Consider the following 14,400-nt stretch of genomic DNA (forward strand, 5'->3'; position numbering starts at 1 on the left):
TGAAAATAATATTGAGACACCCGTCAAACAAAAAATCCTCATGCAACGTAGCACTAAGGTCTAAAACACTTAAACATCGGAAAAATTATTATCTCCTTTAAAAATAATAATAATTAGGACCCTGTTTGAACATCAATCGAGGTGTGAATTCACAAATAAACCCTTTTTTGTCCAAAACGTGGGCCTCACAGCAACACAATTGGATTTTTATTCATCTTTATGACACTTGATTTTGTTCAGTAAAAAAATATTTATTGTGGAAGGATTCTGGTATGTGCCACAATAAGACATTTTTAAAATAAAGTAAGATATTAAATGCTAACATGTTTTTTTTTCTTCTAATACATAAAAGCGCCAAGTAGTAATTTAACACATAAGACAAGACGACAGCAGATGTGTATCATTCCAATTTATTTGATGCAGATCAAGCTTATCCAAAAAGGATCAACATCACTTTATTCAAAACCAGCCCTACAGAATGGGGCCGATACCGTAAACTTTTTTTTTTTTTTATACCAATATTGAGTTAACAAAGGTTAATTGTTATAGTCATCACATCAGATATAATTTTTTTTTCTGACACCTGGGAGAGCAATGACCTCCTTACTCACAGAGCATCAATGACTAAACAGTGGGACACAGCTTGCCTTTTTGTCTGAACCTCATCGTTAGCATCGCCAGCAGTGTCAATGCATGTTACATTATTTATAATTAATAAAATGTTTGGTTCTGTCCAAGTTCACAGGGAGCTTCTTTATCTGCGATCTGTGGTGCCTGACTTTCTCTTTCCAGCCAGGAGGTGTTTAGGTTTGAGGTCAAAAATGTGTCTGTCGGCCTCGCCCTTCCTGGCTTCGCGGTTCATGCCTTTCTGGGAGTTTTTCATCATCTTCTTTGTTTTCTTCACCATCTGAGGGAAACAAGAAGACAGTAGTGGGTTTAAAACCTTATATGATTATTCACTACATCGAAACATGAAAAGTGGGTGACAGATCAGTCAATGTGGTAATTGCACTTCTTTTTTTTCAGTTTCTTACAGTTTGTCCGATTGTACAGCACGGAAAAAAAAAAACACTGTTGCTAGGATAGTGGACGGGCTCACAAACCTTTGCATCACGTAACCCAGACTGGTCACGTGGTGGACGGGAAGCGCTCTGGCTGCGAGTTTTGGAGGTGGGAGGAGCAGAAGCTTCGCGTTTGCGTTTCTTGGTGACGCTGCGGGATCGTCTGGCTTGTTGAGCGTAGTGGCTCTAAATGGGAGGAAAAACAAAAAAAAACATTTTTAAAGAAAACCAACAATCAAGTACAAACTGATACCTCACTCAACCAAAATAAAGAACCAGTGCTTTGCATGTTTATTTACTCGTTAAATGTTGGGTTAAATTATGCTACATGTCACACAATTACCATTTTGGCAAAAATAATCACTTTTTGGTAACATTTATTAACTCTGCAAAACATTGATTTACATTCACATTTTATTTTCTGATTTGAAATAAGAACATACATCATCCTTGTTGTCCATATCCAGGCCGAGGTTTCCCATCTCCTTCTCCAGCTTCTTTCTCTCCACCTGGTTTTAGTAAATCATAAACAAATTATGCCAAGAAAATATGACTGGATGCTTTTACTTATCTTCCAAGATTAATTTATACCAAAAAAGTAATTAAAAAAAAACAAAAAACACAAGCATTAAGCAAAAAAACGCTGTAAGTAGCAGAAATAAATTCTTTTTAATAGACATCACAGATCCAGAATAAAGTAACCAGTGATACTAATGCTCTATTAAACGTCTTCTTACCTTGGTGGCTGTTCTGGGCATGCGAGGCCCGTGCACGTCCTTTTCTTTAGACTCCACGACCATGAGATACTTCTTTTCACGAATCTGCTTTGCGAGAACCCGAATCTCCTGCATCTCTTCGTCTTCACTCTCCTCGTCAGAGTCGTATTCACCGGCTGCTTCCTTTAGCTCCTCCTCCTTCTCCAGGTCCTCCAGTTTCTGTTGAGGGGACACAAGGGAGCAAAAGCAGAATTAAGATGCTGACAGACAGAATGAGGGGTGGCAGATGATCCAGTTAAAACATGAAGTCACTCCTTCCTCTATTCAGATCTTCTTTTCAAAACAGAATAAGGAAATTACATTGTGTTCACACAAACTTATTACACTGGAGCATGCTGCTGAGAAAGATTGGTTCAGTTAGTTTTTAATCATATTTTGAAAACCATTTATCTGAGAGGTACTACCATTACTCTGTCACCCTTAGAAAAATAATTGACAAAGAGGCCATTTACACACAAAAAAACCCCTATCCATAAGTAATGTCAATCTGCTACATTTCATAGAACCAGATTATTTTTAGAATATTGGTAAATATTAAGACAGTTGACCAAGTAGCAAAGAGTTAAGTGAAGTTTTGATACAGTATTTGTGAAAGCAAACACCAAATAACAGACTAAGGATAAAAACAGTGGATTCCAAGGATATGCTTAAAGAAAAATGTTAGTTTTATTCAATAGGAAAATATTAAATCATAATAGTGTTGCGGTCAAAGCACACTGAACATCTGACACTCACCTTCATGATGCTAGGATCGATGTAATCTGCAATGTTGTGGCCTTCCCACACCTCAGGGATCCTATCATGCTTCTCATCCTCATTCATTAGATCCCAATATTCTTAAAGACAATACAAAAACAAGAAAATACACTTACAAAAACAGTCACAGTATCGTAAAAATAATAACAATAATCAAGAACAAATTTACTAATGAAATAAAATCTATTTTACTCTGTAGGTCCAGAATGTAGTCATCACCAAGCTCCATCTCCAGATCTTTCTCCTGTAGGATGAAAGTGGGCTGAACGTTAAAACTCATTCAGAGGTGGAATTAGTCCAAACCCTTTAATAAACATCTTTATTTTTTAAATACTTATACAATAATAAAACATCTATAACGCTTATCAGGATTATGGAGCGAAAAGAGAAAACATCTACAAATTTATGAGATTAGCTTTTAATCAGAACCAGAATTTCTTTTAAAATATTTTTCCAACTTTGGGAACTGAAACCATCTTTAACAGGTTTAGTTTGGTCATCTCGACAGCAGCTTTGAGCAATAATGTGAAAATGTAGTATTTATGTTACTGATTTAGATAAACTTAAGTCAGAATGTTTGCCAGAAATAGGAATTAAAATTTCTAAAACATTTAGTTTGATTTACCCCACTTTCAGATTGTCTAGTGTACATACAGTATGTATTGCCTGCTAATAATCAGACATACCAGTTTGCGTTTGGGAGCATCCACCTCCATAGCTTTCCTGCGGAGCAAAGCTCCTTCTGGGATAAACGCCGGTCTTGCCTAGAAAAGATAAGAAGAAATAAAGTGTTCCTAAAAACTGTAGAAACCAACTTAAATATTGATGCTGTGTTGATTCCTCAGGCCATTGGTCACAAATGTTCCACATACACAGTCATTTATATCGGCAAACGTATTCACCTTCTCGTCTCTCTTCATGGGCATAGCCAAGTGCAGCCGGTTGAGGACGTCATGGACCTTTTTGCCCTTCATCTTGTTGTTGACACGATGAGCGAGAAGCTGGTCACAGGCCTGAGGAAATACAGAAAACAATGATCAGATCTGCACAGGCTCGATTCAGTGTGTGTGTCAGTCACGACCTACCTCGGTTTTAACCTGCATGACCCCCTCCTCAGTCAGGGTACTGGTTTCAATGACTGGAATACCATCAGCAGAAAGATCTGCAAAGATTTTCTGACAGAAGAGAAAGAACCAGAAAGAAGGATGAAGTAAATGGAAATGTTACATTTATTTATTCATCTTTTTCTGTTCGTTTATTATTAATATCGGGACCTCAAGTTTTACACAATCACTCTTATTTTTGCTGTGAGCCTACCTGATTCTCCTCGGAGAGTTCGCTGATCTTCTTAACGTCACATTTGTTCGCCACGACAATGAGAGGCTGCAGGAGAAAGAAATCAGCATTAGTTTGACCACTTTATACATGAACAAAACCCTTGACACAACCAAAAACTACAATGTTAAGGCCTTAGGGCACATGTGTCAAACTCAAGGTCCAGGGGTCAAATCCAGCCCTTTAGAGCATCCAATGTAGCCCACAGAAGACAGTAAAAATGATAAAGAAAACAATAATTATTGTGTAAATTACCAAATAATTCAGTTGTAGATTTCTCAGTCACAAATTTAATGAAACTCCACAGTATTGTTAGGGGCTCAAAGTTTTCCCACGCTTATATCACATAAATGCAGTCATTTTTATATTGCAAATTATGGAAATATTTTTTTTTTTTTTTAAATCTTGCAATTTCTCACAAATAATTCCACAAAATTTGGTTACAAAATCAAGAATTTTTGATGTTGCTGCAGGGATTGACATTGAAAACTCGAGCACAATAATGTTGAAATTGCTCTTTTTCTCCCGCCTAAAATCTGAAGCCCACTTGAGATCAACTAAAACTAAAATGAGTTTGACACCTCTGCCTTAGAGCTCTTGAAAAAAAAAATATATAAAATCAGCAGAATATTTCAAAAAAGGTTTTTCTATCTAAATGGTTTTGGAGGATGAATAATATTCTATGTTTTACCCAAGTCATAATAACCTTATCATTTATTCATTTAAAACAAGGAACAACTGTGCTTAAGTTACTAAAAAATATTTTCCTCTGCAATAGCTTCACAAAATATCACGTCTGACACGTCGATAAAACAAAAAGTCACGCCGTCATAAACTCATGTAAGGCTACAGACCTTGTTAGCAAACAGAGGTCGGATACTGTTAAAGAGCATCAGCTGCTCCTGCAGGGTGTGACCGCACTGCTCGGATGAGTCCATGACGTAGAGGACTGCAGCTCTCAGGTGAGCCAGAGCTGTGATGGCTTGCATTTCAATGGTGTTCCTCTCCTCCAGAGGGTGGTCTAGGATTCCAGGGGTGTCCACTACCTAACAACACACAGTTAACACACCTACAGTCAGGCATTGCACATATTAAAGATGCACAAATGTGAAGAAGGGCACTATTTGACCTGCCAGCGGAGGTATCTGTAGTCCATGTGACCCACAAACAGAGACTTGGTCGTAAAGGCGTACGGCTGGACATCAACATCTGCTCTGGTCACCTGAAGACGATGGACAATATCACCATGTTAGGATTACATGCATGTAAAGACAGTGCTTTTTAATGTGTGCGGCGTGCCCCCTGGTGGGGAATGAAGACATGACAGGTGGAACACTACAAACAGAAGAACATTTTCAATTTCATGCCAATCTTCTGAAAAACATGTCTTCATTGACAATGAAAATCATTAACTACAAAACACCAACACACATAAAGTAATAATGAGAAGTGTAAAAATGGAGCAGAAATTAAAAGAGCATTACATTCTTAGACTGCATTAGATATGTGATAGGGAAAAAAACTAAAGTGCAAAAATAATGATTTATGTCAGCATGTGAAGTGGAGCGGAACAATAAGTTAACTTTCATGAGCTGAGAAATATGGATACAGTTGTGGCAAGAACCACAAAAGTTAACGCGTCAGCACTCCCAGGACATACAGACTGAGTCATCAAAAAAGAAAACCAATAAGAAAATATGAAAGCGATCTTTGTCCTGGATTCACGGCATCAAGTGTTTTTTAAGTTTTTGGTACAGATTGTAAACAATGTTTCATTATGTCCTGTATTTTTGACTGCTGCACTTTTACATTTGTTTCTTATACAGGTCATTAGTTAAATTTAGTTTGTGGTTTTTGATTTATTATGATGTTACTTTTCCCTGTTAGTTTGATAAATTTGAAAATGTGTTATTTGTCAGGATTATTTGGGGGGCAAAGGGCTTGAAAGTTTGTTCAAAGTGGGAAATAATAAAAAAAAAATGTTTGAGAACCACTGGTGTAAAGACAGTGTGGGTAAAATAATCTCTGTACTAGTCATCCTGAACAGTGTTCATACCTTGTTGATGAAGCTGGACTTGCCCACATTAGGGTAGCCACACAGGAGCAGGGTCCTTGTGTTTGGATCGATGCTGGGCAGACGGGACAGATGCTGCCTCACTGTTAGAGTGAAAAAGAACATTAGAGCACAGACACTGACATACTTACAAGTGTTGATGTACATTTAACAGGTCCAGAAGATAGATGGGACATACAAAGGATTGTGTAAGTGGGATAATTCTTAGTAATCAGTGCAGTTAGTGAAAAACATGAGCAGTATTACCCACCCTGTTCCAGGTACTCCAGGCTGGACTTCTGTCTTTTAAGGATGGTGCACATACGTCCTAGAGCCGCACGCTTCAACTGTTTACACCGATACAGAGAGTCTCCATACTTCATCAGGCGCACATAGTCTTTAGCAACGCTAGAGAGGGAGAAAAACAAGATAAACACAAAGTTTGACCGTGAAGTTTTGATGCTAAATTTGAAGAAAATCTATTAAAGAAATCAAACTAAACTGGTAAACACAGAAAGCTGACCAACTTACTTATCAATCAAATTCTTGGCTATGTTTATCTGTCCTAAGGCCAGCTTGTAATGGTCTTTATCATACAACACGTTCATCAGATCAGCATAGAATGGATGGATGTCCTGAGGAGACACAAAAACAAACAAAAAAAAGTTAACCCACTAACGGACACTGATTTTTTTCGTCTCCTCTTCAATGAGCTTTGAGTGACTTACATCGAGCTTGGGAAAGTCGGTGAGGATCTGTGTGAGTCTGTCGTGGTAGTTCTGCTGAGTGAACTTCACCTTACGCATGTAAAAGTGTCGGATTCTATGAATCTGGTAATGTTTGTGGACAACTGTGGGGGTCTTTCTTTGGGTTTTGGATAAGGTGATGTCAATAAATTCCTGCAGAGAAAAAACAAGATAAAATGAACAACTTAATTCGCTGCAGTTTGGTGCCACATGTTGGTATTCAAATGGTTAGAGCGACAAAAGAAAACAAGCATTTTACATTTCACCCTGTGAATTCAGGTGTCTGTTTCATACTCTATGACAGCGGTTTGAAACTTCCATCTCAACGAGGGCCACACAAATGTGTTTGTTTGATTCAAGGGTCACATAATCAAAAATAATGTCAGCATTTAAAATAATGACCAACTGAGCATTAACACAGGAAAAAACTAAGAGTTTCTATAGTAATGTGTGTTTTTCTGTCATTCTGTATTATGCTTGTTGTTGTCTTGCTTGTTATGGGGCATTTTGTGCATTTCTGTCATCCTTTTGTGTATTATCCCTGAAAAATTTATGTTTTTTGGTGTCATATGGTGTGTTTTTTTATTCAGTTTATTTCCGACATGGTTACATTCACTTTTTTTTGTACATGCCGAAAAAGGAGACGAGAGAAGCAGTTTGCTTGTTTGTTAGTACTGTGGGTTTGCTTGTCGTTTTGTTTTCTTTTGTACATTTTTGTTGTCGTTTAGTGTTTTTTGGACTAGCGATTTTGTGTGTTACTGTTGTTTTGTTTATTTTCGAAGTAATTTCTGTGTTTTTTTTCTTGCCTTTTACTGTATTTTACTGCAATGTAATTCTTTGTATTTTTTTTAACGTATTCTTGCTTTTCTGTCATTTTGTACGTTTACTTTGGGGGCCACGAACAATTAGGCCGAGGACTCCATGTGGCCGCCAGTTGCCCATGTCTGCTTCATGGTGACAGTCATTGGTGGTAAATATACAACTCTAAGGCATGCCAACTGGTTCTAAAACCACTAGTAGATGAGCAATGAGTGGCTCTGAGACAGTACAGACAGTACTTTGACAAGTTTCAACATGACCAAAAAATAAATAAATTACAAGCATGATTACAATATGTAATTTAGACAACATGTGGTAAAGCTCAAAGAAGCAGACTATGATGATGCTGAGGTAAAGAACTAAATCAAATTAGTTTTGAAAAAAAATGAACATTTCCTAAAACCTGAGGATGCATTCATGTAGAGAAACATACATTGGATTCTAGGGAAGATTCATGTTGTATAAACTGAAAATACACATCTCTGGCAGCTTTGGTGATTTATGCTTAAATTATGGCTTTGTTTTTTCCAAGTGTTAATAAATTAAGTTAAATGTCCCATGACACGCTATAATCACTCTGATTGGAGTATTGTTCTACTACCAATCTGACTGTAAAGTGTTAAATGTCTGACAAGCATTCTATATCAGAAATAGTATCAATAACAATTCTCACATCTTTGGATAGAGTAAATAAAACAGGACATAGCATACAGGTTCAATATCATTGTTATTGTGATGCTGATTCTGGGTACTAGCACTTTACTGATTTCCAAGTACTAGGAACACCATTCTGCAGTATTAAATACAGTATATGTAACATTTACAGTCATACAAAGCTTCGATAAAAACCTGAAATCTACGCAAAGGTTCGCCAACACTATCACGACAAATTCACTAAGTTCCGAGTTTGCCGACTGCTACATTTCCTTTAGATTTATTGGTATTTATGGTGAAATACGACTCAAGCTTCATCACATCAGCAAAGCACGTGTTTTTCTTCCCACCATGTTGTATATCCCCTTTAAACGGGTCACAGTACGCAAAGCTGACCTGATAAAAACACACTACTACACCGATGTAGATCCACGAAGTGTGGCTTACCTTAGAGGTGGGAACCACCATAATCTTTTTAAAGTTATAAAGTGCCATTTTGTCTGGACACGTTGAGGTCCGCTGACGGCACGGGAAAGGAAATCTTCCGCTACAACCGGAAATGACGTGTGTTTCTTAGCTTACTGCCATAGATTATTACTGCCCTCTAGTGTCTGAATAGAGGAATAGTAAAATCCTGGGACCGAAAAAGAAAGAAAATAATTTCACTAAAGTTGGGATTTGTTTAAAGTAAATTTGAGTAACGAATTAAATAAATGTATTTATTTTTTTTCAATTGTAATAATTTGGTTTTAGTTGCTTTCAAAAAAAAGTAAGAGAAGAAAATGAGCATTTATGTATAACTAATTTTTGCGAATAAAATATCTATTTTTAGTGTGTGTGTGTGTGTGTGTGTGTGTGTGTGTGTGTGTGTGTGTGTGTGTGTGTGTGTGTGTGTGTGTTACATGTTTCTACATTAAACTGAAAAAATAAAATAAAATAAAGTAATATTACATGATTTTTAAAGGTTGACCGCCCTGAATGTTGTACAATAATTGCCATCGAGTGTTGTCAAAATAGCCAAGGCACTTGATGCTTGTTTTATAGTTTATTACAGAAATTAATATTATCATAAAATAGAATACCTTTATTGTCATTGTACAAGAATATTCAATGGAATTTGCTGTGCTACTACTGTCATGTTTTCATAAATAAAACAATTTAAACATATGAAACAATACTTGTCGTTAAATTTTTCAAATGATTTTGCCCAGAATCAGATCTAAATTTTTAAACAAACATTTACAAAGTTATAATATATGAAGCACTAATGTGATCTTTTATCCCGCTGTGCCAACAGTATTTGTTTATATTTCGCGCTGCTCTATAAATAGCCAATCAGTGAACAGTATGCATGTAGTCTCCACCCCTTTGGTCTCTCTGATCACGAGTGCATCCGCGTGCGCCCATTTCTCTGTTTGACCAATTAGAAAAGCTTGTTGAGAGAGTGACGGCTAAGGGGGCGGGTCCTCGGGTTCTGCGTGACAGCTCTGCGTTGATGCTGCACCAAAGAGTCACAAAACAGGAAGAGGTATCACTCTGGAGTTTATAGAGCATCTCATTCAAATAACTAATTATGTTTAAGGTATTTTTTAGGCCAGGCTACCGGACTCAAAACGCTACTCATTTTGTTCTTCTTGTTGTGTATTCTAGTTACAATCGCGACTCCTCTATATTTCCTGAACGAATCGAGCTGAAATTTGGTAGGTATAATCTATGGATGTGTATACATCAATATCGTTTCAAAGGTAATTCAACATAGATTACACTTATGCCTCGCACAATTTGATTAGTGGCCCTAGGGGTCCCCTTTTTTTTTAAGCAAATTCCATCCAAGCCGTTTTCTCATTTATTTGTGAGTCAAATATTGCGACAGTTGGTGGTACCAAATCATTGACACATACCAATATATGAATGGGGCCCATTACTCCATATGTTCCATGGGGGTGCCATTTTTCAAATGACTACTCCTCCGTTAATGCTCGTTGAATCGGGCTGTAATTTGAGATAGATATTCTATGAGCAGATGTCAAGAGCCTCTCTGAGACCTTTTAGAAAGAGGGGGTGTGGGGGGCACCCCCTATTTTGGAACATAGTCGTGATATATTGTTTCAAAGGCAATTCAAAGTAGATTACCATTTTACGTCGCACAATTTCATTTGTTTTACTCTGTGGAATCGAGTCATTTCTCTGAATTCTCAGAGAACGTGCTATCAGGTGCAGAGACGTTTCGCGGGACCACCCGTAGTTCATCAGAGCTTGTTTATTAATTAAAAGCATATTTAATCACTAAAACATCTGTACTTTTTGGTGTTGTGATTTGTGTTGAAGGTTTTTAAATAAACTGAATTAAACTAAACTATAAGGATTGCAAGTGTAAACTGGGATTTGTTCAAGTCAAGTGCACTTGGAAATATGGTAAACCAACAGAAAGAGCTGTTTCATGCAGCAGTTTAAAAAGAAGTCTGAAAATGTAGAGTATATAATCAGCGTGTGAAGATTGTAGACATAATCTGCACAAACGTAGAAACTCCTGCCAGTTTTTCTTTATTATTAAAAGAATAAATAGCTAAGTTATTTTGTTATTATTCTTCTTATTTTTTTACTCTAAATCATCTATTCCAAAACAGCCTCAGCCAACTGAAAATACATCAAGGCCTTTATGGCAAACCCATGACCGGTGGAACATATTCAACCTTGGGGTCGGGAACCCATGTCGGGTCTCCTGGAGTTTAAATGGGGTAGCCTGAAATTTCTGAAAAAGTGAAATAGATTTTTAATTATTATCAAAAAAAATAAAAATAAACAACACAATTTTACTTAGTTTAACAACTGTATTTCTATTCTTTAACTTTGTAAAATACAAACATAGTTCAACTAAACTGAAATAAAAAAAGAAAAAGAAAGAAAAATCAATTCTTAAACGTGATCAAAAACTAATTCTAGAGAAACAATTTTTTTGGGGTCACGATTCAAAAAAGGTTGGGAACCACTGCACTATAATATTGGTTCATATTACTATTGAAATCATATTTTGGTTGATGATAAAACTAACTACAAGCTTAAATTCAAGTGCTTTTCTGTACTTGTTGCTCACTCGAGACCAAACTGAACGACCGTCCTGACCCAAAGAAGACCTTGACCCGCACTTTGAGGATATTAGCTTAGCAAGTTTGTAAAAAATGTAATTCAATTATTCTTAGGTTGTAAGATGTAAGAGGAAGTAAAGATGATTTCATTCAACTAGTCAAATAAAAGAAAAAAAAAAAAGAAAAGAAAATTCCAATAAAAAAGCTAGAATTGTTTAAAATGGGCTAAAATATACAGTAGAGTACAGCATATTCTGGGAAGTCAGACAACTCGAAAGTAATCAATTTTCAAGAATTATCTCAGCAGTATTGCACTACAATGTTATTTAAACAAAGAAATAACTATTTTATTGTGTCACCTATTCGTGTTTATTTAGGCCACATGTGTCAAACTCAAGGCTCAGAGGCCAAATCCGGCCCTTTAGAGCATCCAATTCAGCCTGCTGGAGAAAGTGAAAATGACAGAGAAAACGTGAATAATTGTGTAAATTACCAAAAAATACATTTCTAAATTGTTATTGAAATAATTCTTTTTTTTTCTCCAAAATTCTGCAATTTTTCCACAAAATCTCTCTGAAATTTATGACAAAGTGGTTCATAAATAAATAAATTAAAGGACATTTAAGTGTCTGTCACTTATTGCTTAGATATTGTTGATTCATTCCATACTTTATGTCTAATTTATAACTGGAAGCGCAAACTTGGGCACATTAATGTCGAAATCGTTCGTATTCCCGACTGAAACCTGAAGCCCTGATTTAGGCGAAGCTTCATATTTCCAAACAATGTTAGTTTTTCTGTTTGGAGTGTTTGTTGAAATTTAACAACCACTAGGGGAGAACATGCAAACTCCACAAAGCAAAGACACCAACCCACAAACTATTATCAAGAGTGATATTGCAGTATTGTCCATACACTAGTTTTTCATTCATTTTATTTTTTCTTCTTTTTGTACAAAAACCATTATGCTAATACTGTACACAGGTTGTTGTTGTTGTTGAACTCTCATTGTCTGGTTGTGAGTGAGTCGTCTGCTCACAATGGAGGATCTGTGCCGCTGCACACGAAAGGGAAAGGAAACGCCGACTTCTCCAAAATCCCCCCCTCTCCCTCGTCTTCAGCAGTAACGAGTGTTGGATTGATCGGAAGCTGCGGAGGATAGTCGTTTTCGGCTCGGTTTCGGGCTTTCCTGCTAACGCTCTGGACTCCCGATCCTCCCACAGAGCCTACGCGTTAGCACAGGAAGTTTGCTTCGTGTGAGATTCTCGGCGCCAGATTTATCTGCCCCAAAGTTGATAAGCGAGCTAGCTGGGTTAGCCGCCTAGCTAACTCTTAGCTAAGCAGCTTGTAGTGTTTGGAGCCTGTTTGCTGTGCTCAGGCTGGGAAACGCCAGTTTGTCACTGTACTGTAGGGCCCTGTGGAGGACTGTTGGCTAACAGCTCGGTGGTCTGTGGCTCGATACAGCCTGCTATCTACCACTGCGTATTTTTGCCTGGAAGTGAAGTGAAGGCCTCGGCCCAGCACCGCCACCAGCTGCTCTCACACAGCCGAGCCGTGGGAGCTGACAGGTGAGTAAGTAACTCCTCACTCAGCCGCTCTCTGTCACTATGAAGGAAAATGGTGGCTGCCAAGGGTTTTGACGATGTCGGGTCATCATTTTGTTACACTTAGCTTTCGTGCTTGCTTGATACTGCCCGGTTGGGGGTTGGGGGAATCCGCGAAATCACGCCGGAGGTCGCCATCTTTCATTGGATGCCGTTGCGATGAAGCTAACAGACATGGCCGTGTAGTTACTTCCCCAACATTAGACAACTTCCATTGATAGTTATCATGTCCCGTATTCTGTGTTGAAACCTACGTTTGTGATTATTTGTTTTCTAATCATGTGTTCTTTAGAAGTCGCCAGTTGGTGTGGCTGGATGTGGCCTTTGGCATGGGCATGTGAGCTGCAGTCACTTTCGGTCGTGTCAGCTTCCAATCACGCCTGCATTGCGTCTCCAGTGCAGCGGCTGATCGCTAAAAGTTGATCCCAAACAAAGTCATGGTGCTGTGCTCAGATGGTGATAAAGTCATGCCAACAAACCCTCCCACAGGGACATGCGAGATGCCTTATTATGACTGCCCACCCACCAGCACCACCACCACCAGTGCTAACCAACAACTATAAATAAAGAAGGTCGACTCACCGTAGCTTCATCTCTCATAATTCAGTTTTTATGATCATGCAGGTTCAATTTCAGGCTAATGTAGCCTACTGTTACTGAATAAAACTTTAATACAGACATTGTCAAAAAAAAAAATGAGAAAGTGTTTTCTTATTCCTGGGAAACACTAAATATTTTTTGGTTACAATTTACACTGTTTTTTTTATTTTTTTAAAGCTTTATAATGAAGATTAGTGCTCGGTGATATATCTAGATTGAGTTTTCTATTTTGGCGATATAGAATATTACAAAATCAACAATATTGGTATAGATATTTTTTTTATAGCTTATTGCATATTAAAGTACTTGTTTTATGAGTCGCTGCTTTCACGTCTTCTCAGAACTGCAAAAAAAGATGGATTTATGACTGAGTGCGTCCCAACCCAGACCATCCTCTAAACATGCCATACTACAGAACTCACTCACACATGCTGTCTCCGTTATATGAGAAAAAGACTAATGTGGCATATTACCCAAATGAGCCTGTTTGGCATATTTCATCAGCAAATTTAACCTGGAATTGTCTTTCTGGTCAGATTTAATTTGTTTGAAGTTATCGAGATTTATATTGTATATTGCCGTTTTGATTAAAATTGAGATATGAGTTTTGGTTCATATTGCCCAGCTCTTTTGAAGATTGTTTTTTCCCCCACAAGCAATGCATTATTAACAGCTGTAAATTGATTACTATGGTCGATCAATGTACCTGATGATCCAGAACAATCATAATGGTAACAGCTGCACTCAGACAGTGCAAACCTCTGCCAAGCATGTGATATTCTCTTTACCAGATATCTGCAGTTATCTGGATCAGTGATCCCAATCATGGTACTATGATCATTCAAACTTTAATGGCTTTGAAGACATTTTTAATCTCCATTAATAGGTTAATAACAATACAGTAGGTACC

The 14,400-nt window shown here is 37.5% G+C and overlaps 2 protein-coding genes across 4 annotated transcripts in view; one reads left to right on the forward strand and one right to left on the reverse strand.

Annotated features, from left to right (window-relative positions):
• Positions 1-498: 498 nt before the first annotated feature.
• On the reverse strand, positions 499-8,781 carry gtpbp4 (GTP binding protein 4). Its single transcript, XM_028473596.1, has 17 exons — positions 8,648-8,781; positions 6,710-6,880; positions 6,513-6,616; positions 6,253-6,389; positions 5,985-6,085; positions 5,058-5,150; positions 4,783-4,974; positions 3,911-3,976; positions 3,679-3,768; positions 3,496-3,606; positions 3,280-3,357; positions 2,786-2,837; positions 2,573-2,673; positions 1,799-1,996; positions 1,505-1,570; positions 1,104-1,247; positions 499-907 (listed from the first exon to the last, which is right to left on the reverse strand). Exons 1-17 carry the CDS (start codon positions 8,693-8,695, stop codon positions 755-757), a joined length of 1,905 nt encoding a protein of 634 aa, XP_028329397.1. The 5' UTR covers positions 8,696-8,781; the 3' UTR covers positions 499-754.
• A 3,531-nt stretch (positions 8,782-12,312) lies between these two features.
• The window catches only part of larp4b (La ribonucleoprotein 4B), a 32,798-nt gene continuing 30,710 nt past the window's right edge, over positions 12,313-14,400 (forward strand). The window contains exon 1 of one of the 3 annotated variants that reach the window (XM_028472417.1): positions 12,313-12,854. The gene's annotated coding sequence lies outside the window, so the exon portion shown is untranslated. Of the gene's footprint in view, positions 12,859-14,400 lie in introns of all 3 variants that reach the window. The other 2 variants (XM_028472415.1, XM_028472414.1) reach the window with 2 other exon arrangements.

The sequence above is a fragment of the Gouania willdenowi genome, chromosome 17 (genome assembly GCF_900634775.1).
Source record: "Gouania willdenowi chromosome 17, fGouWil2.1, whole genome shotgun sequence".
Taxonomy (NCBI): Eukaryota; Metazoa; Chordata; class Actinopteri; order Blenniiformes; family Gobiesocidae; genus Gouania; species Gouania willdenowi.

Bases quoted from the DNA above. Each gene is read 5' to 3' on its own strand.
- gtpbp4 (XM_028473596.1), bottom strand. From the start codon at position 8,695: ATGGCACTTTATAACTTTAAAAAGATTATGGTGGTTCCCACCTCTAAG. The intron at 5,151-5,984 runs GTATGAACACTG...CATCGTCTTCAG, and splicing joins AGTCCAGCTTCATCAACAAG to GTGACCAGAGCAGATGTTGA. The intron at 1,248-1,504 runs GTATGTTCTTAT...CCTCCCATTTAG, and splicing joins ATATGGACAACAAGGATGAT to AGCCACTACGCTCAACAAGC.